Consider the following 26,793-nt stretch of genomic DNA (forward strand, 5'->3'; position numbering starts at 1 on the left):
ACTCTGGCAGAGTGTGACCCAGCTCCTGTATATAATTTACCCTCAAAGTTATTCTTCTTTGCTGTTACATTAAAATGAGTGCTGGTGTACTATAGGAACAAAATAGGACAAGGGCTTGCTGCCAAGACAGCAATTATCTGCCACCCCTCAACCTTGTCCTGAAGCCTTCCTGCTCCAGGGCATGCACCGCTGCAGAATTCTCCACAGAGGTAAGAAGCGACTCCCTGAACCCACTGATGGGCTTCAGTCAACCTCACATTGGTATAATGTCATTAATTAACCAGCCGAGCATGTTCCTCGCCATGAATTATTTGTCTGGACTTACACTTTGTCAGTTAAGGCTGGCGCCGGGGCCTTGCGAGCGGTGAGGATCACGATGAGGAAGATGGCGATGAGGAAGAGAGCAAGGACTGCGCCCATCACGGCTCCGGCCACGGCGATGGCATTTGACCTCTCTGCTTGAGACTGGTCTGAGACAGAGTGAGAAAAGCTTTCAGTACAAACACATCAACACGAGTAAGTAAGAAAGGACAGAGTCAAAGGCAGGCTGTAATTGAGGTAAAGCTCACCATGTTCAGGTGTTCATTCATGGGATATTTGTTTAGTTTCAGCACAACCCGTGCCCCCTAGAGGCAACGACACTAACAGCAACATCACTTTGGGCCAGCAGATGACAGGACGTACTACATCAATGTCACCATCTACAGGCAAGCAAAGTGAAACACTTGCACTAAACAGCAGACGAAGCATGTTAATTTTGTAGCTGTGAATTGGGAGGGCGTGTGTGTGTCTGTGTGTTATTGTGGTTTGACATTTTAAATTTTAAAACCAGCAAGATGTAAGAGTTTCTTTAACTGGAGCACAGTTTGTTCTGAAGAGGACAAACCGAGTGTCATCATGTGTCTTCTGTCCTCTTTGTTACTCTGCAGAGGGAAGGAGGGGGATCTCAGTCACGTCTGAAAATACTTAGAGGAGATAGAGGGGTGCAGAAGGAACCACACGAGCCTCTTAATGTTTTAACGTTGGTGTTAAATTTAATTACTGATACATAAAGTTGTCTGATTAGCCTGTACCTGAAAACAATCATATGTTTACATCATATTAAGTGTTTATAGCAGCAGTCTGTTACTTTACTTGCCTATAGGAGGAAACATTGATCTGAGTACAGGTCCAGCATGTAGGATTTAGTGACATTTAGCAGTGGAGTTGCTGACTGCGACCTTTCATCTCACACTCTCCTTTCTAATGTTAAGACTACTGTAGCAAAAAACGCTCTCCCTATCCCTAAAACTTCGTATCTAGAGCCAGTGTTGAGTTTGTCTGCTCTGGGTTACTGTAGAAACATGGTGGGTCAACATGGTCAATGAATAAGGACCCTGTATATATAAAAAGGCTCATTCTAAAGTAATAAAAACATAATAATTCCTATTTTCACGTTATTTCGAACTAATGAAAACAAAGTTATGAAGATTATATTTTGTAAATTGAGCCTCCTGAGTATGACACACTGCTGAGAGCATTTTCCTTTCCTATAGGTGGTGCAGGATTAAACACGAAATTACAGTCAGTAGTTGGTTAGCTTAGTCAGAGACAAATGAACATGAGTTTAGATTATGAGCGATTGTTTCTCCTCAGAAATACTGAAGCTCAACGTTCTGACTTTAAATTACGTTTTTCAGGCCGATAAATCTGGAGAAAATTAACCTTGTTCAAGACTTGTCTTTGTCTTAGCAGCAAAAACTCTTGTGAGATCTGGCAGCATAGATGTCTTCTTTCAGTCTCTCAGTTTCACCAGAGATGATCTGTAACTTAACTAAAACCTAAAGAACTTTCTGTCTGCGTTCATCCATCTACGTGATGCTGCGATGCACAACACGAGATTTGAAGATCATGGGCAAGGAAACCACATCCACTTAGGGGACAGGAAGTGTATACCATTTCATCACAGGCAATCATTGGCTTAGCTTAGTCTCAAACTCCAGGAAATAGCTTTTTACACTTCCATTCTGTGCAGATTAAACAAACAAGAAGCTCAGAGGTGTTTGAAAGTTGATTTTGTCGCCTCTTGGACCGAGCCAGGCTCGATGCCTCACCCTGCTTTCAGTGTTTATGCTAAGCTAATAATAGCTTCATATTTATTATAAATGAGTGATGAAAGTGGCACTTTGTCAGCTAAATCTCAACAAGAAAGTGAATAAGTTTGTTTCTGTAAGTCAGTCATTTAAAAAAAACTTGCAGCCCAACCTTCACGCTTGCTTGGCAAAGTCTGTATTGGATAATATGCATGTTCAGCTATCACTAAGTTGTATAATAGGGGTGGCTGCTGTTTAACTTTGTTAAATTGGAGGTCCTGCAAACTCTATTAGTCACCTCCATCCATCCCGGTGTTCATATTTGTCCTTCCTCTGTCTTTTGTGTGTCACGTTCTAGATGCTGTTGTCTGCAGAATTAGCTTTGTTTGACCATATGCTTGCATACGCTCCGTGTTGTCCACAGAGGGGATTAGGATTAATTGTGATTAAGATGCATTTAACTGCACAGAACAGCCAGCTTTGGCCAATCGGCAGTGTAATGTGTAAAACTGTGATTGTGGGACACTGAAGGGAGCTGGAGGACAAAAGGTGACGGAGGGGTGGGAGAAAGAAAAAAAAAAAAAGTGTGAGATGGTCAATTCCAGTTGATTTAGCTGCTGAGGTGGGAAAGAAAAATCAATAACGTGCTGAGATGAGAATCCTAAATAACAGTTCAATTATGATACAGACTGAACAAGCCGGGACTTCTGAGATCGCCTCTGAAAGCCACTGCTTCTTCCTCCTTCTTCACCCTCCCCCCTCTTCCCGCCTCTCCCTTCATGCTGTCCTCCACCGGCTAATAACCGTTCGATTACCTTTGATGGCTGCTGAACTATGACAAGAGCCTCTCGAGTTGATCAAAATGCCTTTAAAAATGCAGTTCATCAAAAGGACGGCTTTAACGTCTGCTGACAGACATTCATAATGTGATGAGACTATAAAAAACACTTTCAACACAAAGAGAGCCTCGAGGTTTACAGGAGTAAAGATGTGTTCATTAAATATTTTTCAGCATTTATATATTTATTTAGCGTCTATTCTGGTGTGTTTTCCTCCCGTTTAAACATCTCATTGGTCCAAATATCATCCATTCTGGAGGGGCTTGGATTAGTGGTGTTAGTGGTGGATCAACTGTCCCCAAACTGGGATCTGGCTCCAGTGCCAGGCTGTTTCTGTCTTTTGTTACTCCAGGACTTTATCTCGCTCTCACACACACTCACACAAGCTGACACAATTGTTGTAACGCCAGGAAAAGTGCATGCCAATGCTTGACAAGGGTCACTCTGAATTAAACACAGCTCACCTTGGTGGCATGAGAAGTGAGTGGAGGGAGTGAGTGAGGGATGGCAAGACAACCCCCGCCACCTCCCCAATCCCAAAAAACCTCAATAGCAGGGTCAAGGGTCATGCTACTTCCCAGACAACAGAGGAGCCTTCAGCGAGCAGATGCGGGTGCAATAGCAGGAGGAGGAGGAGGAAGGGGGTGGAGGAAGATGAGAGCGGTAGGTGGTCTGTCATCTATTTCAATATTTTCAGCTCATTCATAGCGACAGTTTGATCTCATCTCTACTGGGGCGAGTTCATATCAAAGCCTCTCTGTTAGATGTTTACTCACTGCTTTTGTGCGTTGTGAAAAGTATCCTTGGAAACTGTTGTGTTGCAGGCGAAAAGAAAAACGCGCTGATTTCTTACACGAGTGTCTCTGCGGCTGACATCATTACTACTACTGAGCCGGCTTTTTCTTTTTCCTCCCCTGACTGAGCATGCCCCGATTCAAGGTCAGAACTGCCGTGACCACGATGAGATCTGGAGAAGACAGAGAGGTCAGTTGAAATGAAGACTTTTGGAGGAAGTGTGTCTTGAGGACCTGGAGTCCCGAGCTTAACAGTGTCAAGGTCACGTCAGCGTGTTGTGTCCTTACAGCCCGAGCAGCAGGGGCATAATGGGCCGTTTTCAATTCCACCAGCTAATTCTCCTCTCGCCGCTCCGCCTTTCACAGCAGCACAGTTTAAACTCTCAGCAGCCCTCCCCCTCCACGCATCCCTCCTCTCCCTCCGCTCTCTCTGTGGCCAGGTAGAGGCTTGTAGGAAAAGACAGCCTCCATCAGCAGCTCCAGATGAGCTTGTTGCCATGGGGACAGTCAATGGGCTGGAGAGTGGGGACTTTGGGCCAGACATAAACACTCAGCGTTTAATTTTACCAGCTGGTAGACAGTAGACAGGAGAAAGACCTGGAGGAGGGGGGGAGATGGGTAGGTGGAGGGGTGAACTCACAAAGGAGATGAGCTGCAGGGGAGAGCGAGGGCCTTTCTGTCCAGAAAACAAAAGCAAACTAGGACCCGTGAAGAGGAGCTGCTGGATCCCCTACCCCAACCCCCCAACGACTGGGTGGAGAGGAGCAGCATTCTTGGAAAAAACTAATGAAGATGAGGTGAAGTAAGGAAACATGAATTACATCATGTGCGACGTCCCACATGCGCGCACTGGATCGGGTGGTGGTGGTGGGGGAGGTGGGGTGGGTATGCAGCATTATGCGTTAGGGAGCTAGAGATGATGTCATTTATAGAAGCACAAAGAGGAGCAGAGACCGAGCAGTCTGGGTAACGGCAACGCTTAAAAAGACCTCCAGAGAAAATAACTCACAGGTGCGAAGGTGCTTTATTGAACTAAAGTATCTCAAAAAGGATTGACAAAATGATGCTCCACTGTTGTCACACACATAAATATTATTTTTCCCTCCATCCAGAAACATTTTCTTCAGTATATACAAAAAAAAAAAAATCATGACCACAAGGTGCTTTTTCATTAACGTGAGAGTTCCACTCCTATGAACAACAGTGATTCTACAAAAACCAAAAGTCCTGACAGATACCTGTGAAGTAGAGATGATTTAACTCATTTTTACATCAAAATTCATTCAAGCTTCGTTTTTTTTTTTTTTTTTTTAATGTGTGTGTTTTAATGCCTCTAGGTTTGCAAATATACTGCGTCATTAACCGTCATGTTGACAAGGGCAGAAAAGTGAATATGGCACTACAGAGTGAGAAAAACACAAAACAAACGGGCAACAAAACATCCAGGTGTAAACCATAATAAGAAAACATTTCTTCTTCTAGGTATCTAAGGCACTAGTCATATTTCTCAACCCAAAGTGAAGGACACGTCTCAAGGTAAAGATATCGATGACTGATCTCTATACAAAATGTCACAGTACAAAAAGAATTTCATTAATCCAGGTGCAGGGCTGCGAACCGACGAGTCAGGCAAAAATAGTGTATCGATTAGAGGAATTTCCATCTTAGTGCATAGAAGCAAACACTTGAAGAAAGGTTTACGGTGCTACTTCGTGTTATTCTCTGCATTTATGTGAAATAAATAGGTGTCAGCAGCACGCACATCCTCAAAACATGACTTCTAATTCGACTATCTAAATGGAGGTTTTGTGGCTCCCTACGCTTCATTTAGGACACTCCCATTAAAGGGTCAGTTCACACAAATTCTCACACGCATGTGTAGTGGCATCTAACAGTGCAGATAGTTTTGGATTTATTATCCCAGATTTTCAGATATCTGTGGTGTTGTATGTATGACATCACCCACGGGTTTCTGAAGTGCTGTTTAAGTGTGGCGGCTCTGGCAGCTGCCATGTTGGCAGTCCTGCCTCCTGACTAATCTAAGTTTTGGTGAAGATGAGATGTGGGTGGGCCTGAGGCAGGCTGAATGAAGCCTGAGTGCTCAAAAAAAAAAGCCATCTGGAACTGCACTCACCCATCAATCAAAGTGGCCACACTGTTAATTATCCATAACTTTAAGCCTTAATATAATTTGAACAGGTGAGTTCTATAGAAATCCAGACTCAGTACAGTTTTCATGAACGGGAAAGTAGCTATAGAGTTCAAAACAGTTTTTTTCCTGGCTGTAAACGTATTTATTTATGCTGTGAAGTTGGAAATTTTAACATGGGGGCTTTATAGAGATAGACTCTTTCTGCAGCCAGCCTCAAGTGGCTGTTTGAGGAACTGCAGTTTTTGGCACTTCCACATTGGCTTCACTTCACAGCTTGCCGCTTGATACCAACACAATAAAAATGGATCAAAGTGTGTTTCTAGAGCTTGCATTAAAAGAAACTTTACAGTAACTTCTTTACAGAGACAGTGTTCCGGTTACTTTCACAACTTTCTTCTAAAGTAATAATGTTTTAGGCGAGCAGAAATCTCAAAACCTGGGCACATTAAACCAAAACTTTCTGCACACCACTTTTACGCCACATTATGACGGTGTAACTTGAGTGAACTTGAACTTAAAAAGGTAAGCTTCTGTCTGTGGAGATAAGTTACTTCTAGTACAGTGCACAGTGTTGAAACGACTACATGAATTGCAGTATCGGGGTCATCTTCTGTGGCACATTATCAAATCTCACTATGAGAACTGCAGCCTATTCACTGCACGAAATTCACACCCTGACAAATAATTAGCGAGGGTTAATAACAATATAACTAATCCCCATTTGGACGACTGTTACTATATTAAAGTGGCCTAAAGCATCTTTTCACTTCTAATTCAGGCTACAAAGACCCTGTATACAACAGTGATACGTTAGTCATTTATATAAGCTTATAATCAGCTGTTAGCTAGTCAGCAATACTTGAGACACTGTCATCATCATATTTATACAAGTTTCAACAAATATTTGGCATCCGGCAGCAAATATTGTATAGGTGACCATACTACTAAAGGCATGTATTCACAAACATGAGTGTAACACATGAGAAAACTGGTGGATCTCCTCCATGCTGTCTGGTAGATCGGTGCAAAATACTTGTGGTTTGATCTGTGTGTACCTGATCACGTACAAAATACTGAAATGTATATTTAAATCTATAATAGAAAATGATGTGCGTTGAATACAGATTTCATTGTAAATCAAAAAAGCACAGGTTGTATCATTTTATAGTGACTGAAAATTGATAACAGATGAGTGACAGCACATCAGTCACTTCATGCATATTTTACTGTGGTGGTAATAATAAACTATGTTAAAAAAAAAAAAAAAAAAAGACTTGAACATGATTAGAGCCTGCAGTTTCGCGCAGATAAGCGCCATTAAGCCTGTTAATGCCTCAGATTGCAACTGTGACCCAATCATGTCCTGTTTCTAGATTGTGAAATGAGTCCATCAGTTTTTTTTTTTTTGTGGTACTGCCTCAATGATTTCTTTGTGTAACAAAATACTTTGTGAGTAGGAGGCCAGCATATGGTGGCTGCCATACCGTAGCCTACTTTAAACAATGCCCCTGCTGACGGCTCTCTTGAACTTCCAAAAGAGCCCTGGTTCGGTGCCAGAGTGCAAATTCTCAAACGCATCCTTTATAAACTGTTAGATGACAGGAGGATGTGTTTGTGGTGAACTGAAGAGGACGACTAACCTGAAAACAAGTCACACAAAGCGGTTAAAATGAATAAACTCGCAGAATTTGCATACGAAGGCTCGACTGTTTTGATGGACTCTGTTACGGTGAACTGCGCCGCCCTGCTTTTCCACTCACCAGCCCTCCCCCTTCTGGGAATAAAAAGATGAGCCGGGGACATACAGTAGAAATGCTCTTAAGGTTTCCACTCTAGGCCATCACTTTTAAAGAGGACATTGCTGCGACATCAGTGGTCAAGTCCTCAAGCTCACAAGTCTCCTGTCACAGCGAGTTACATAAAGGGTGGACATTTTAGTAGAAAACAAGAGAAAAGGTGTGGTCGTCAGTTAGAAAGTTTTGCAAAAGGCAGTGCGGCACGTTTTACAACCGTGAATCATCATGAAGGAATTTTGATTTCTCAGTGAGATCAATCCTTTTTCTTTTTTTTTTAAATTATGCCTTTGCTGGACCTGAAGTCATATTCAGATGATATCTACACATAAAAATGAGCGCATGACACATCGCCTGAGAAGGCTGATTTTAGAGAAACAAACAAAAACTTTCTTCTATGGCGACCATACATGATCTGTGAGCCCCCAGGGCCTCCGCTCGGCTGAAAAAGATAAGCAACGCTGAATAAACTGGCAGTCCATGTAATAAGGCAGAGACAGCACATACATCATGATCTTTAGTTCATCTCTACACACACACAAACTAGTGACATGTCCACTTCTGTGGGCATGTAGCAGTCAAAGTGGCTGTGCAGTCCACAGTCTGTCCACATCAAGAACAGAAACATCAAATCTCAAGTGTCGACCAGGACGCTTGGACAAAACAAGGGAGCTACAGGACTAAGGTTAGTAGGTGTGTGTGTGTGTGTGTGTGTGTGTGTGTGTGTGTGTGTGTGTGTGTGTGTGTGTGTGTGCGCGTGCAGAAGGGAAATAACGTGTTTCTTCCTAATTTAATAAATGAAACTTCCTCCTCCTCCTCCAGGATCGGGTATCTCGTCAAACGTACCACTCCCTACGTGAGATGACAGACCCGTCTGTGTGAGAGACATAGTCACCCTCGGGTCCGCTATCGTAGCAGTCGTCTGACATGTAGGGGGAGCCGTTTCCCTGTGGTTTCGGTGAGTGAGGGTATCTGGCACTTCTGGCCTGCCGTGGGCTAGAATACTGTGTGTGTTCACGGTGGTGACTCTGCTGGTGGCTGTGTTGACTGCTTTCCCTCATTGCCCTGGTGTAGCCGTTAGAGGGATACCCCTCTCCGTTGCTATGGTGACAGCGGTCGCGCTCGTGTTTGTGCTGGGGGTCGCCCCACTCCTCTCTGTCGTGGTCCTGATGGTGGGAGCTGCTGCCAGCTTTGGTAGGGTGGAGCTCGTGCTGCGTGGGCGCTTTCTGGAGGTCGTTGGGGCCCAGGTACTGCTTGGTGTAGTAGTTCCCGTGGAACGTCTGCTGTTTCCGCAGGTAACACACACCGACCAGAGACAGCAGAAGGAGCAGGAACAATGCCCCACCCACAGCTCCACCCACTATGGAGCCAAGATTACTCTCAGGGAGGGCTTCGAGTGTGGGGGAGCTCAGGAGGACATGCCCCTTTTCATCCACTAAGGTGGAGGAGGCAGAGCCAGTTAGGAGAGGAGCAGTAATGGTGGAAGGCATGGTGGGAGGATCTAATGGAGGGAAGGAGGGTGAGAGGGGAGTAGAGGGTGGAAGGGAGAGATGAACAAGACAGAAGCAGAGAATGTCAATGCTAACTACATCAGCATTTTTACTACTTAAGTAGGGAAAGGTCGACAAACACATCAATTAAACTACCACACAAACTAAACTGTGAGCACACACACTCGCAGCAGCCTCAGGTTTGCACTGCCAGTTCTTCAGAGCTTGTGGATGTTCGGTTATTAAACGATGATTAGTAAATGCAGCAAATGGTCAGTAAAAAGTAGGAATGATGGACAAAAGAGAAAGTTTTTTACCAGCTGTGCTTCAATGTTTTCAAATTGTCACTAATAAGATAGTGTTTAATATCTCCCAACACAAACCAGCTAGTCACAGTCTCAGATCTGAAATGGTGTTCACTTAAAGAACACCTCAGCCTCTGGAGGCTACTGAGGTTATTTTAGATGCATATATTTGTATTGATCTAGATACTCTGTAATAGAGAATGTGGTGCAAGATAACAGACGCCATGTAAGGCGATCGGTGGTAGCTAGAAAGGTGAATTCTAAGGTAACAAAAACACAACAATTTGTTTTATAAGGCCTTTGTATATTAATGAAAACAGTTATGCATTATATTTCATTTCTGCCAAAAGATCACCCTAAAAGTTACACACTGAACCTTTAAATCTTTATTTGATCAAAGCAGGCCTTGTTCTCATCAGTTCTTAATAAATCTTTACTAATTCTTTAAGTGCAGTTCTTGAGTATTTAAGAACTATTTTACTGTCAGTTTTCTTTTTAGCCAAATATATCATGGGAAGATTTGAGGTGAAGCGAGTGCAAACCAAAGGCTGAAGAGATCAAGAAACTACTGAACAGAGTTTGTTATACACAAGTAATAAAAACATTGAGTGAATGAATTTGGGTTCAGCTACATGGGGAAGCTAACATGGACAACAAAACTCTGAAACTCTGTTGTATTTCTTCTGGCACCCGGAGGCAGTGCTTTAAATCCACAAACACTTGTAACCTAGGCGACGTATGGCAATGTTTCTCCAACGTTTCATCTCCATCTTGTCACGATTACTCACGCAGATCGTATTCCCTTGTTGAGATGCCATATTTTACAATTACCTTGCCTAACCCAGTTAGCCTGCCAATTCAGTTTCATCGATTGTTTTGTAGGAAAGGCTCGGGATGCTTTTAACCACTTCTGGCATTTTTTTTAGGTTGAACACATCAGCCTCAAAAATGACCAAAGGGCTGAATAAAAAGTACAAACTGTTTGCAAATGTTGAAAATGCATCATTGTATTACATGTAGCGACCAAATGTGGTACTTTCATGACAAGACTTTTCATCAAGATGTTGGTGTTACCAACGTTTAAAAAATGCATAACTAAATTATTTCACCTGCTTAAATTGCATAAGAAACTAAAAGTTGTTTTGTCGCCATTTCACGACAACAACTATTAGAGCAAGAACCTTAAAATGAACCAGATTAGGCGTAATGCCCACAAAACAGAAAAGCAAAAAGCCACAATGAGAAGGAGGCTGAAGTAACGGAAAGAATCCAAGCCTAAAAGCTTTAATGCTGCTGCAAAATTACTGCCACTTTAACCTCGGTGCCGAGCCAGATGTGAGAGAAAGATTCACATCTGAGAGATGACAAACGTGAAACCTCCAAGGATTGTGAGTATATGAATCGTACAACTCCATGCAGAGGCAGTGAACTGACATGTGAGCACAGCACACACACGGGACAAAAACGGCACATCAACACATGTAAGCCTGCACACATCCACACAGGTCTTCTCAAAGGAAAATGAAATATGGATGATAAATAATAAATAGAAGTTGAAAAGAACTAGTTAATGTTTTATGAATCTGGGACATCATCTCACAGTAAGGCTGCAGGCTTTTGCCCCTTACTGCATGACACATGCAGAAATAAAAAAAACACACAGAAAAGGAAGAGAGCGAGAGAGAAAGAGATGTAAAAGAAAATCACATCATAATCAGAAGTTCATTCAGGAAGAGAGCCTCCACAGACAAAACAGATTTTGTGAAACCAGAGGAACATGCTCCTCAAACACAAGAGACATGACACACTTAGATGCCAAGAGGACAGAGCACTGTGGTCTAAAGAGGCTGTTAAATATCTGCAGCTGTTTGGCCCAGGAACTCCCCTTTTGAACATCTGGAGACCTAATGTTAATCAACGCTAATCAGAATGCAATTAAGTCTAAATAAAAGGGTCAAATACCACCAGTGCCGACACACTGCATCATGGGTGAATGCTTGATAGACTGTCAGAATGTACAGAACGTACGAGAGTGATACAGTGTCACATTTCAGCTTGAAGGACAATGTCACAGGCAGTGATACCCTCTGTGACGTGCCCGCTTCCTCTGGGAAGAACAGGCGATAGGAGTCAGCTGTGTTCCGGTGTGTCTGCTCCGCTCACCTTGTATGAGAATGCGCACATCCCGACTGCGGAGGTTGATGTCATTGGCGACCTCACACCTGTAAACTCCAGAGTCATTCCGCTGGAGGGGACGCAGGAAAAGCAAAGTGCTGTTCACGATTTCCACCCCTTCTGGCATTTCACTGTCCAATCTGTGATGCACAGGAGACGCAAACATTACGACAGGCACACCTGCAACAAGCATCCTGTTACGTAATCATGCATGTGGCTTTTTAAATTCACTAATCTGACCTCTCAAGCTACAACTCAGTGTTTTGGCCTGTTGTAAGAAGGTAAAGGACACACACCTGATCCATCTGAAGTGATGAGCAGGTGGGTTTGCGTTGGCTTTGCACGTCATTTGAACATTTTCCCGCCCCACGTGCCAGTCTCCATCGTAGCCTACAACCGAGATATCAGGAGCAACTACAGAGAGGAAGAAAACAAACAAACAAAGAAAGAGATATTACAAATATTGTATTACAAACTGGCCTGAAAGCTGACAAACAACCTTTGAATATAGTGTTAAAAACATTTTCACAGCCTGGCTTTGTTCAGAGTGCAGGCAGTCAGATGCATCAGACACACTGTTATGAACAAGGACTTATTCCAAGCGGCATTATCAACAAGCGTAGACCAAAATGCATCTGCAGTTGGATAAACCTACAACCAATCAGAGCAACACAATGTGTGACGTAGCTTAGCCACACATTTGTTTTTTTGTTCCACATCAGTGGCAGCCATGTTGCTTGTTTGGGAAAATGCCTAAAGAGCAAATAAAATCAAACTCCTCTGTGCAGTCACTGTATTAAACCTGCCAAATATTGGATAAACGGCTGTAATTGGCCCGACCAGATCCAGGACGGGTGGAAATCAAGTGGCTGTTATAAAAATTAGGATTATACTGGGGTGCAGATGTCTTAACTCATACAGATAGTGTGTGTCTGTCCTGTTCTTTGTATGTCTCGCATACCTCCCTTAGTTGGCCTCTGATTTACTGAGGCTGGTAGGGAGGGACAATTATAAATTAGTGGTACAAGGACAGGAGAGACAGGCTAGGGGAGTACCATGTGGATGTAAAATATAGTGCTCATTACTGAGCAGTAAACCAACTAAATGAATGTTATGACGTTATCTGTATCAGTGGGGGGGTGTCAGAGACAGCCCATTTTTGAACAATGTATAAGAACCTATTGATAGAGCTCCTCAGGGAGCCTTTTCTCTGTAACCCTCTTGTGTGTTGCACTGTTAAACGCTCCTTCTTGTACAAGAATATTAAATTCAACTTAAACTTTTATATTTTGAATCCAGTCCTCTTTATTTAAGGGTTCTTCTTAAAAATTCTCTTAACAGTGGCAACCTCCCAGAAGCTGTAATACCAACATGGCAGCGGCCAGAGCCAAAGATTTTGAGCTTCAAAGTGGCTCTTCAGAAACCTGCGGGTGACGTCACGGATATGACGTCCATTCTTTATACTGTCAGTGGGTCAAACGCATCTGCTGAATAAAACATAAGATCGCAGATTCACTGCAAAAACTTCATATTCTAAAAATATCAATAGTTCTGGAAGCTGCTCTGTACTTTACATCAGCAAACACATGCAAGATGACCGTTTGCTTAGTTTGTGTGCAGCATTATATTATGTATAATCCATATACTGTATATATAGAGAGAGAAAGAGTCTGAGGTCAGTCATGGCCTGGAGGCATAAGCCAGTGTCCTCCAAATATGCACTAAGGTGTAAAAAAAAAAAAAAACAGTACAGCAGAGAAAGAAACAGTCATGATATGATGTTTTCACAAGTTTGAACCAAATCATCAACACACACCCCCGATTGTGAGCTCACTTATCACGAGGTTTGACGGTATTTTGACAGGCATCTCTACTAAACGAGCTCCTCCTTTCACAGAAAAAGAATTATACTGCCGAGTGTTGTTCCATACTTTGTTTTTTCACTGTGCCATACATTAAATAAGCATGAAATCCTTATAGTCTGTCACAAAACTGTAAGTCAAACCAAAGTTAAATGCACCTCTCAAACAAAAGAGCATTTGAAGGAGGTAATTTTACCTCTTTCAGCGGTCTATTTGCAGCTGGTACGCAATGAGCCATTCGTGCCCCACAAGGAATAGACACGTACATGTATGGAGGTTTACTGACAGAAATCATTTTCACTTTTTAAAGTGTAGGAGCACACAGGGGCATGTAATGACACAGAAAAACCTACAGAACAGCAAGGACAGCCTTTCTTACGCCATAATTAACACCCGTAAAAGGAGCCGGCATGGATTGTCCTTGATTTCATCTCTGTCAGTTCAGCAGTTTTCAAAAGTGAATTGTTGTTGAAGTGCTTCAAATAAATCAAACATCAACACTGACAAGGCCAAACATAATCAACTGACTGCTGCTGAAATCAAATACCTTCAGTACCTGTACTTTCTGCTAAATACCACATTTAAGTGTTCAAGCAAAATAAAGGAAGGGAGCAAGGTAATGGCTGCTTTATTTGACCCCGTCAGGTGACAGCTGGTCCTAAAAAACTACATCCATTTAGTATAGACTCTGCCGTACACTCTGATCTACTCACTTCAAATTTATTTTGTATTGATCAGACTTAAAAACATGTTTTTGCCAGTGGTTGTGTCAAAAATACCTAATGAAAGTCTTACACTGCACGTTGAGCTGGTATGGGATCCTGAAGTCACTCAGCAGAGCTGGGTGGCGGACCACGCAGGTGAGCGTGTGGCCCTGAATGTGGCGTGTGGGCTGCCAGAGGTAGCGCACTTGCGTGCTGGTCGTGCCGTTTACTTCGTCGAATAACTGTACTTCGGACTGACCGAAAAGGTTGGACTCCCAGGACACCTCAGCCGGGGGCCGGGCCCGCTCGGCAATGCAGGTGGCCACCACAGTGTCATTGCCACCGTCGATCAGGGCAGTTGAACCCGCGGACACGTAGACCTTCGGCTCCACTGAGATTCAGAGTGAGCAAAGAAAGAAAGAAAAAAAGAGTTGATACATTAGAAATTCAAGACTTGTCTGAGGATGTTTTATGGAGTTAATTGCAGTGTTCGAAAGGTTTTCAATTTTATCAATACCACTTAATTTTAACTGCCTTCTCTCCACTTTTATATCATTCCACTGCAACCCATTATTATCAGCTCTGACCACCACCGTTCTGTGACAAAGCGTTGATGGTATGATTATAGTGAGAGGAAAATTAAACTTCAATAAAAAAAAATGATTAGAATGTTTTAACAAAGCAACAAATCAGTTAATTTGTTGATTCTTTGAAAAGAACTTTGAAAGATTCATTAAGAAAATTGTTTTTTTTATTGTGGTCCTGACATTGGCCATTCAGCACACTGATGACAATTTACCTTTTTGGGGCAATGGCTAGCAGATATCCAGAAAATGGATAATGGATATGAGAGCTAAGATTTCTTATGAGTTTGACAAGAAGGGACATTTCTGCGATTCCCTATAAACGGATATCTGCATATGAAGGGAGATAACGTAAAATTTATCATTAGAAAAGATGGGTTCCTAGATTGCATTTCAGCCAACAGGTTCCACCTCTTTTGCGACCACAGCCTGCAACAGGTCAGAACATGTCAATACTAGTTAGACTAGAAACAGAAACCACAACCTCTGGTGCCAAAATTTTGGTCCCTCACCTACAGATCAACTATTTGAAATTTGTTAATCACCGCATTTCTAGTCTAGTAAATTGTATTATGTCAATATTCACATTTTGAATTACTATTGAAGTGAAATTATCAAAAAAAAAAAAGAAATCAGACAATTTTTTTGTCAGTGAATCATTTGGTCTATAAAATATTAGATAAAAAATGCCTACTTACTTTCAAAGAATCAAATAATTAATTGACAAATTGTTTCAGCCGTACTTGACTTTACCTACAGGAACAGTTGTTGGACTTGTTAGCACATATAATATTCGTGTACACACACACACTTACCGAGCACATTGACAGTAGTTGTGGCTTGAGTGTTTCCCAGAGGAAATGTGGCAACCTTGCAGGTGTAGATCCCGACGTCAGAAAAGCCCACATTTTCAAGTACGATGGTGGCATCATGAGAGGAGGGTGAGCGAAAGTACAAACGGTGGATGAACTCTGGGGGTATAGAGATGCCAAACTGTGGGTTGTAGACGGCCACTGTGACGGAGCCTGAAGGCAGACGGCGCTCCCAGGAACTCTGAGTAAGAGTAAGGTTGGCGCCCACCTCCACCCTGCACTCCAACGTCACATTCTTCCCCAGCACGGCGTTCACCCTCTGAGGTACCACCACCTGACTTCCCCACACACCTGCCAAAGAGACACAAAAACAAGACTTTAACCACATACAAACAGGTTTTGATTATATAACACCAGTAATAAAACAGTGCGCCCTAAACATCAATCACTGAGATGTTTCCAGGAATTGGTGAAAGGTATCACGGGCCTTAGGGACTCATCATGGTACTTTGGTCCTTGTGAATTCAAATTTCCATCTATAAAATTCACCTGTTTTTTACCTGCAGCTCATGCATGTGTGCAAAAAAAAAAAAAAAAAAGTCTTCAATATTTTACTTTATTTTCATTTTATTTGAGTGTAATTATCCAGATCACACCCAGAGTGAGAAACTCACTACAGGCAAAGAACAAAACTTACTGTTGATTGTTACAGAGGTTGTTATCAGTCCTAAAATGAGTTTGCTTTGCTCAGATTCAGGAACTAATTTCATAAAATTATTGCCCTGGGTTCGTTTGTGTTCACATTATGAATCACTGTAAAGATTCACCTCGAAACACTTCCTCCTCTTTCTTTTTCTTCTTCATTATTGAGCATCAGCAGTGTATGTGCAGCTAATTGTTCTCATTGCATTTATGTGGTTAATATACCAGTGTTAAATTAACTAACATCTGGACTGGCACTATGAAACAATGTCCTGACGCATCTTATTAGAAGCTGTGCCGCCTCAAGAGTTCGCCATCAGAGATCTAATGGGTGCATACCACCACATACTTGCACGACAATTGTTCTTGAGACGGTGCGGTGCATCAGCTGATTAGATAACTGTGCCAAGGTAAAAGAGCGTCCCATTACGGCAGCACACGAGCTTTGGATGGTAGGGTTGATGGCATTCTGGCTGCAAACGAACCGCTGTAGAGTTCAAGTGGAGGTGAGGTGCAGAGACCTCCTGCTCTAGGACATCTCGTCACGCTTGGTTTTACCCAAATGAAGAGAAAACGCTCCAAGTTTAGAAATAACTGGTCCAAATAAACATTATCAGTCATCCTGAGACCTTAAAAAAACAAAAACTTAGAACTTGATCTGAATGTCGAGTCTTGCATTAAATACGTCTCTTGAAACCAAAACCACTACTTTTAAAAGTAAATTCAAGTTCCTCCTCATATGGACATTTACTAAAACATTTAGTTGGTAGAAAACTGATTGAATATAAATCTGATAATCGATTAATGGTAAAATTGTTAAACACTCTGGTTCAAGCTGAGCTGCAACTTACAATTCTTTTCCCAGTTAACTGAATAATTGTGTCCTTAAAATTACTGTCAGAAAATCGGCATATATTCACATTTGTGAAGATGGAATCGGAGAATCTTTGGAGAATTTTTGATAAAAAAATGACTTAGGACGATAAATCAATCATCAAAATATTGGCAGATTATTTTCTGTTGATTGACTAAATGATTAATTGATGTTGCAGCTTTAGTTCAAGTTTCTCAAATGTTAAGATGTGCTGTGTTTTGGATTGGCTGGCAAATAAATAAAAAAAATGTCACTTTGGGGCTCCCAGAACTTTTCATAATAGGCTTAATGATCAATTGATTGACCTAAAACATATCGCCCGATTAATCTTTGATGAAAAACATTTGCTTCGATCAATCTAATACTGCCTGACAATCAAGAACAACATGATTACGTCAGTGAGTGGAGAGTATTTTTGGTGTTGCCTCTGACGTCAGTCCTTTAAAAAAAAAAAAAAAAAAAAAAAAAAAAAAAAAAAATCATCTCTGTATAAGTTCAGTACCATCTGACATCTGTGAGTATCAGATGGGAATCAAAGCTTGATACCACCACAGCCGGCACTGGGCTTTTCAACAAATAAAAACACAGCTGACTGAATGATCCATTGATGAATTTGTTTTGTCTCTACAGCTTTCCTCGTCCTGACCTGAATTCAGGAATTAAAATCAGGCTCTCTGTAAGTCCTTTGTCCAAATATAACCAACCCATGGACTCTGTCACCTGCACATGTCAGAAATGTGACACATTTCTAAAATCAGAAAGCTCAATGTCGAGTTTAGGTAAGTCAAAGGGACGTGACGAGAGCATACCGAGACAATGGGAAGAGATATGCTAACATGAGGGTGACATCATCGCTGAGGGAAGAGAAAGAGGGCTGAGGGTGAGGAGAGGCGAGAGAAAAGTCACGTATTGAACAAGAGTGAGTGGAAACGGATCACCAGGATCCCGAGGAATTACGTTAGTGATTTAGAAAAGACAACATAATGCTGCAAGGCTGCCGAAGCCCTCAACCACATCACTAATTGCAACAAGCTGCCAGCAGGAAGACATCATCATAAATCAAAATCTGCTGCGCTGCTTGGCAACTGACTGAAAATATTCTATTGTTGTTTTGCCAAAAGCCGCTCTTTCTCTGGCCGAGCTCCCTCGAAAAGGCCATGTCCTCAAACATAAGTACTGTAGAAGTTTCCCTTCCCCTAAAGTACAAAGGTCTTTTTTATATCTTTCTTTTCTGCCAGTCGATTAAAGAGTTACTGTGAGCTTAAACATTTTTTTTTTTTAAATGTGACTTTAATATACGGCTGTGCTGTGATCAAACACGTCACTGCTGGTGTTAAAAGTAAATAAAAATCTGCATTTCATGGACTGAAAACAGTTCAATGCAGCGTCTACAGTTTAAATCACCCTGAACATTTCAAGGCCAGTGCTGACAGAGTCAACTGAGTCAATCTTGTGCTGTTGATGGCTGTCGGAGGACCACCACAGCAGAATTTGAGGATGCAGTTACACTTTATAGTTTGAATTTCAACAGTTTCCATTGTTAATGTTTAATTTTCATGTTACAGTTTCAAAGGTTAATTACAAGGTTAATTATTAGTGGTTCCAGATAATGACAAAAACAAACCAATTATAGTAACTCAATTTGTCAAATTGAGGAATAAATTATATTATTTGTAATATTGTACATTTTCATTAATTCGCTTGAGAAAATCAACGAATGACACAGCAAAACTTAAACACTTTATATGTTTGCCCAAGTGAAGCTTGAATAAATAAGCTAAATGTTCAGTTGTGAACTGGCGACTTGTCGAGGGTGTACCGCCAGCTGGAGTAGGTACATTCAGGTTTTTCCATTCATTCGGGTAAAGTGTGTTTTGGCTGCGGTGTGGGCTACAGGGGTGTCCGGCAAAAAAAATAAAAAATGCAGTGACCTGTGGTGGAGAAATTGAGCCAGATCCAACTTTTGGAAAAATGCATCTTGATATCACACTCTGGCTGCCAATCAGACCAGTCAAACCCTCCAAGGCCAGGAGACTATCCAGGTGGATTCACGGACTAAACTCTAATACTCTACCTGTTATGTTCGGGCTTTGTTTATTTCATGTACCCAGGTTCTAAATCGCAATTTATGCTTCAAAATAGTGACACGAAGAAGTTTAATTGTGTCTGTACCCATCCTTTCCAGCACTCCACAACCCTGATGAGGATAACTGGTTACAGAAATTGGATGCATAGATGGATGTTCAGTCGTGACTATCAAATCTTGACTGCACTTTTTTTTTTTTTTGCAGAGTGTCATGAGTCATTGCACTCAGCACATATCAGTGCAACAGTGGGGAAATGTTCAGTATATCTAAATTTATGTGCCATTTAGGGCTACACGCTACAGTTCACACTAAAATACATCCAAAAGAGAGAGAGAGAAATGCTATTCACAGAGCTGTAAATCAGCTAAAATAATTAACTGATAACAAAAACTCAGCATGAAGTTCAAAGTTTAAACCTCCCCATATGGTCACTCTGCATCATGTTCATGTGTCGGCTGCACATTAGTTTTCACTCGCTGTTATAATTCCTCCTGTTCACGTTGGCCGGTGATCCCCTCCTTATGTGCTTCGAATAGAAGTGATGACAAACCCACAGACTTTGTTCTGTGTAAAAATAAATATACTAACATGAAAGATCGGTTTCTGAGTTTGCCAAATGAAGTGGATGCGATCCAAAGTTTTCAGCGCAGACTTTCCTCTTTGTTTCTCACAGTGTCACTGTGGTAACACAAACAGGGAATTCTGCACTAAAAAACACACCAGATGATACCCACTTATATTAGCTTCAAACACACTTTGGAGTTTATTTCTGCACAGAACAAGGACTGTGGAGCTTGTCCCCCATCACTTCTATTGGAAACATGTAAAGAAAGGCTCTTTTAATGTGCAGTATGATCAGCTTACAGGAAGCAAAAAAACTGTTTCAATGTGGGCACCTAACTGTTGTTTTAAGACAAAATGTTGCTTAGCAAAGGATTACTTTCATTCCTACTACCGAATCCGAATCTGAAACACATGAAGAATTACTCTTTTATGACAGATTGAAACAATTACATATGAATTATTTGGTTAAAAAAAAAAAAAAAAACCTCTGCAAAGACTGATTCTATTGGAAAAATGTTCATACTCTTGTATCTCTTTAATATGTCTCTTCAAAAGTATTTGGTCACATGAATTAGTTATTGTCTGCACTACAAAACAACATCGCTGCTGTTAAGCTGCATGGAGCTAGCTGCCAACTGAGGCGAATGTCTCTGTCAAAGCAAACTGAGACAAAGCTACACTATGTGGTGGAGGACCAATCTGGATCTACTTTAAATGATTAATCAGAAGTGTAATTGCATGTGTATTCTTTTCCCCTAACACACTGTTAGCTGACAATATTGAATATACAATTTAATCACCAAAATTGAAGGCACACAGATGATTCATATTATGGAGAGACTGCGCTGAAATACAAGGTTAGGTGGAGAAAATGTTTCCTTTCGTCTTTCAAAGACTCTGATTACTTTAGGAAACAACAGATGATGACAGAGCTCCACAAACACATGGCACGACATAAAAGCGCTAACGCATGAGGTCAGTGGTGTCCAGCCATTTATAATTCTGAGAAACCAAAACATACAAATCACAGACAGACTGGATGGATTGTGTGAATGAACCACTAGCTGAAGAACCAAAGACAAAAAGAGGCAACACAACTTCCCCCAAGGCGGAGTGAAGCTGTTCTGAATGTAAAGGGGTGGTCCAGAGCTAATGTTGGCTCCATGGGGATCCTCCATACAAGCACTTATGGAGGAGAGAAGGGTTGGGCCGATGTAAATAGTAAATAGTTCCAAATTAAGCAAGTACTACTGAATTTTGCCACTGGGTATCACAGGTGACTCAGCTGCTTCTGGAGTGAAACAAAGGTCAAATTTCACTGGGTACGGATGCGATTTGTTGCCGTCAAGTCTAGTCAATATTTCAAACTCCACCAGAAAAAACAGAGAAAACGAAGCTGTTCCATTTTTTAAACGGATGCTGCGAGCAGCCTGCGATTTTCAAAACAAATTCAATTCAAATGCTAGTTCAGTCCGTTTGCACAAAATCGTTTTTAACTCGTACTCCGATCCAGACAAATCAAAAACAGACCCAACCCTAGCACAGAGCCAACAAAACGTTTAAATAAATTGGTATTTAATTGCACACACTGTGCGTCTTAACACAATTGCCTCAAAGCACGGTACTTAAAACAAAGCACACAAGTGGAAACAGTCCATAAAAGATTTAAACTTTCTGAGTTAAAGAAAAATGTAAAGTGTTTGTACTTCTACTTCAACAAAAGTAGTGTTAAATATGTGAAATGCCAAAACTAAATCCACAGCTACTCCTCTGCCTCGAGCAGAACTTACTTCATGACTTGTTGTATTTGTCATGATAAGGCTAGAGATGGCAAGAATAACAGCTGAGTAAGAGGAACGAAAGCACTGAATATGTAATGGAGGAGGTATAGTGACCATATTAAATTTTTATTGGTGACACAACGACCTTACATAAGCGTGCCCTCGTTTTTCTCCAACTCAGAGTAAAAAAAAAAAAAGTGACGAGAATGAGGGCTAAAGTCTCTGATCTTATAGAATGAAGAATGAAAGTGCTTTAAGTTATATCCTCAAAGAGAGCAGCTGCTGTCCACACTTTTAGTTTGGTTCGCAAACGCAACACAACATCTCATTCACACATACAGAGTAGAAAAATAGATTATAGATATCCTGGCATCAAGGACACATTGCTCCCTGGGGACACTGCTGCTCGTTCTCACTTTAGTCAATATTACCTTCACATGCACCACTTATGTGGCAGCAAGTGTATTAATATGTGTGTCTTGCCAGAGGGCAGCGTGTCTTGTTAAAAGTGGAAATCAGAACATAAACGGTGACGGTGGCGGTGGAAGTGGCAGAGCCGGCTGTGCAGAGCAGCGGGACGGGGGAGGATTGAATGGTCAGTTGACAATGTGGCTTATCAGACCTTCAAATTAACTTTTTTTTTTCCTTGCACATCAAAGGCGCTTTTCTGTCCGACTGCAGAGGGCAGTGATGGAGAAGTGAAGGAACGCTAATCATTTTTACTGCAGGAAAAGGTCGAGATCAGCAGGAGCATCTACAAATCAACCTGTAGGAGGTGGCCGGTAAAGGAGGAGGAGGCAGGTCTGAAAACTTTAAAATAGATTATTCTAATAAAACTGACTTTGCATGTGTTTTTTACGTGTTTGGCGGACATTAGACCTGCATTACTTTTTATATTACCATCTAATTAAATAACTGAATTGTGAAGAGATTGCACATATTTTTAGCCTGTGCTTGGATGCACATTTATGTTTAAATCTTGGCAGCTTGTCAAACCCTGAGAGAAATCTCTGCTCTGTGTGTCTGGATGTGTAAGCCCACATAATTCAAGCTATTGTGTGGTTCTAGATCATTAGACTTTATACTTAAGATTAGATTGGACACTGTTAGTCTCATGTTGTGCAATAAAGATCTTGTGTAGTTAATAACAATAAAGTTTTTATATATAGGATTCTGTAATATACTACCTGTATATTATTTGAAAGCTGCTGGAAAATGTCAGATTTGATGGCAGCTTTTTGTCACCGCCTCCTGCGACTGCTGCCTGATCTCTTGCACTTTCCAAACGAGTCTATCGACTGTATAAAAGATGGATGACATGATAACTCCCTAAAAGTGAAGCCAAATCATCTGGACTGACCCCTGGTGGCTGGCTACAGTATAGGTCATAAACCCCACCCACTCCATGTTAGCAGACAAACTAAAAAAAGTACACGTCAAATTAAGTTTTCCAAAGATGGTTTCAGTCATGAGATCATTCTTATCACACCGATGTTAATTTTTCTGATAAGTTTGGTTTTGTGATTTGATGCTATATTAAGAGGGTTCATGCCATGATTGACAGCTGAGCCCTGCTCTGACTGAGTCGGTGGATGTAGGGATGGGACCTCAACACCGTGACTCCAACCTGGATCTCTACGACGAATACTCTGGGTCCAAATGACGCCACCAGTCCAAGACGGCAGCCGCCGTATCCAGGTCATTTTAAATTTTGATGAGTCGTCCATCTTTATATAAAGTCTTCTCTGTGCTCTGTCAACCCTAATTGCGCTTTAATAAAACCCCATGCATGCTGTGGTGTTTGTTCCCCTTTAAGACGCGGACATTCATAGCTGTAAGGGCGTGTTCATCTATTTTGCATTTAAAAAAAAAAAAAAAAGGCACAAGGTCAAACTCCTCATTGAGATGTACAGCAGACTTTAAGTGAAGCCAGATGAATGGGCACCTGTCTGCTCCTTAACCTGAACTCTCTGAAGGAAAAGTCCGTTAAGGAATGGACTTCGGGTTCCCAGCAATAACATGACAGAACATGGCAGTACATAAATAATGTGGTAAAGGGCCTCTGGGTCAGGTCAAGTCTTTAACAGAAGAGTTACGGATCCGTTTATGGGTTCAGCCTGAGTGTAGTATCTCCTTTTGTCTGCACACTGACATGTGCAATATAACCACTTCTTTTTTCACAGAGGGACATATTACACATTAGTTTTATGGCTAAAATATAACCATTACTGAGTTAGAAAACTGCGAATGACAACAAATAGGTCTACTAACTTCATCTTTATTTTATTATCTCTTTATTTATTCTGTTACACTTTAAGATGTTCAGTGATCCTATAAGGGGTAATTTAAAAATCGGTGTTGTCTGATTCACTCATTGGTCAGTGAGGGTACATTAAACTATCGATTGTTGTGTTTTTTGTATCTGTAGACAAGATTTTTCAAGTTCAGAAAGTCTCGAGTCTAGTTTTGTGCGTCACACAAGCTTTTCATTATCTATACACTGTGTGACCTGCCTGAGGAGATCAGGGCCGCAAACTCACTTCAATCCATTTGCGTTTTAGTTCATTTCACTTTCTTTGTGTTTTATAACTGCGTTTAGTTATTATATCTTTTAATTCATGGTTATCTTCGTTTTAAAAAGGACCAGTGTGTAGGATTTAGTGGCATCTAGCTTGTGTAGCTGCTGATTGCAACCTCCTCGTTTCACCCTCTCCTTCCTAGCATGAAGCAGAAACTATGATGGTCATGCAATAACAAAAACGTGAAACATCTTACCTAGAGTCAGCTTTTGTCCACTTTGGGCTACTATAGAAACATGGGGTGTGAAGTGAAGCCAATGCGACAGTGCCAAAAACTGCAGTTCCTCAAACAGCCACTTGAGGCTGGCTACAGAATGAGTCAGTCTCCATAAAGGCCCCATGTTCAAATGTCCAACTTCACAGCAGAAATAAACACGTTTACAGCCTGGTACAAAAAACAGTTTTGGTCTCTACAGCCAATTTCCCCGTTCATGAGAACTATACAAAGGGTGAATTTCTATAGAAGTCATCTGTTCAAATTATATTAAGGCTTAAAGTTATGCAATTTTATACGTCAGGGATACAACATCTATGATTTATACTGTCTATGAAGAGGACTGGCTGCTAGAGTTCCCTAAATCTGACACACGGGACCTTTAAATGTGTTAAGCACTTTATAGCTATGTTTTTTTAATTCATAAACTTTTATTTTTATATCAAACAAGTTTCTTAAATCATCAACATCTAACTTGTTTTCATCTTTTTTTTTAGAAAAGCTGCCTGTAATATCGCAGTGTTCAGCAACACATTTTTTACTCCATTCCCTTTAACCACACAATGTTCAGACTTTAGAGCAGATATGAGGACAGTTTGGACACTTGGGGACAAAGTTGGCGTGTTTGAGGGTGGAGTTAGTCAATTACCCACCACTTGATTAAACCATAATGAGCTCGGGCTGCACTGAACTGCACACACATGCTGGCTGACCCTCACTCAGCCGCTTGACATTTAGCATCGTCTTCCCTCCAAGTTCCCCTGAAAATTTCTCTTTCTTACAAAAGGCAGCACACACACACAGAGAGAGAGAGAAGAAACACAAAGCATAGCACCATGTTACTTTAATAGAAAGAGCTAATATGGCTGCCGGTGAATCTGCAACGACCTAAGTGTATGTTGGGTAACGGTATATCACTGGATATAACCGCCCGAGCTGCTCGGCGGTTTCTATGGACTGTTTCTATGGCAGCCTCGGGTCGCACCATCAGCCGAGGTGGTGGTGGCGGCGGCGCTGGGCTTTAGCTTAACCACTCCGAGGCGTTCAAGTGAACTTGTAACCAAGTTTCCTTTGGTGTTTTAAATGACACCTGCTACACTACAACTTTACAAAATTTAAAATATAATTTTTAAACGGCGCTAGCTAGTTTCTAAACCGACTCCCTCGCTCTCGTGCAATGATGCGCGAGACGTTCGCAAAACTTCTGTTAGTAGAACAAACGGAAAAAAAAAAAAAACTAACGGTTACGTACAATAAAAAATAAAAAACACACTCACCTGTAATACTGCACAAAAGGTGGATTAATGTGACCCTGGCCTGCTGTCCGAGGTAACTCCGGTGAGCTGGTAACATTTTTTTCAAAAGCAGTGCGGTCTCCTGCTACAGGACCAGACCGTAGGCTGCATGCCAATTTAACGGTATGTGCCGAACAGAGGAACCTCCTCAGCAACAACTCCGGAGCTGCATGTGGACCGTACCATCCAGCCCGCACGGAGCGGGGAGACCCGGTGCTCACCTGACGATGCACGGGAACGGCCATGTGTCGTGATCCAACAGTAACACCCCCCCTCCATAGGAGTGATCCATTAGTATTACACATTACGTCATCTCTGTTGATAACCCGACATTTACTAATCAATCAAATCACTTTATTCTTCGCTGGCCTCGCCGGTTATTATCACTGTGAATTGTTGTTTATTTACAGGGAAATATATTCAATTTATTTAGATCAGCAGCACATTATTTGTTTAGCAGCATATTCTTAAATGTTTCACATATCTCACTAAAAAAAAGGTGGAAAGTTTGGACAAGAAGAGCTGATTAATAACAAGAACAAACAAAAAATAGCATTTTCTTTTACCATTTTTAAACTTTTTATAGGTCCACTATCTGAGATTTAGGAGCATCTATTTACAGGAATTGAATATATAATTAATTAGTATGTTAGTATGTGTCTACAGCAACAGTGGGTCCTCTTCTATGGAGTCAGTCATGTTTTTTTTTTAGCTGTGTACCAAACAAAACACTCACTACAGACATGAATGAATAAATGAAATATACATTTTAAGTTTTTCTTACATGCTTGGAAGGAGAGGGTGAGGTGTGAGAGAGTGTTCATTTGGCTGCAGTCTGCAACTTCGCCACTATGTGGCACTAAATCCAACACACTGGACCTTCAAAGTGTAGAAACTGGTTGATCCAACCATGTGTCACCTAGGCCACTCCTACACATTAGCCACTATTTAGACGTTTTAGACATTTTAACATTTATGTTGGTTGGCAGAAATCTCTAGTTCAATTAGGTGACCCAATCTGGAAACATATGCAGAAGATTCGGGTCATTTTATGCCTCTAAATCTCAAATTTTTTGACTTCATGTGGCACTTAGTACTTTCTCTAATGATGAATG

General features: G+C 41.4%; 1 protein-coding gene across 2 annotated transcripts in view; it reads right to left on the reverse strand.

Moving 5' to 3' along the window:
- The window catches only part of nectin3b (nectin cell adhesion molecule 3b), a 30,480-nt gene extending 4,568 nt beyond the window's left edge, over positions 1–25,912 (reverse strand). The window contains exons 1-6 of one of the 2 annotated variants that reach the window (XM_010731834.3): positions 25,661–25,912; positions 15,586–15,933; positions 14,278–14,577; positions 11,917–12,034; positions 11,609–11,760; positions 326–470 (exon numbers count right to left, since the gene is read on the reverse strand). In XM_010731834.3, coding sequence (XP_010730136.3) covers positions 326–470; positions 11,609–11,760; positions 11,917–12,034; positions 14,278–14,577; positions 15,586–15,933; positions 25,661–25,736 — 1,139 coding nt within the window. In that variant the 5' untranslated portion in view covers positions 25,737–25,912. Of the gene's footprint in view, positions 1–325; positions 471–7,251; positions 9,152–11,608; positions 11,761–11,916; positions 12,035–14,277; positions 14,578–15,585; positions 15,934–25,660 lie in introns of those variants that run through there. The other variant, XM_019276461.2, reaches the window with a different exon arrangement.
- Positions 25,913–26,793: the final 881 nt, after the last annotated feature.

The sequence above is a fragment of the Larimichthys crocea genome, chromosome XXII (assembly GCF_000972845.2).
Source record: "Larimichthys crocea isolate SSNF chromosome XXII, L_crocea_2.0, whole genome shotgun sequence".
Classification (NCBI taxonomy): domain Eukaryota; kingdom Metazoa; phylum Chordata; class Actinopteri; family Sciaenidae; genus Larimichthys; species Larimichthys crocea.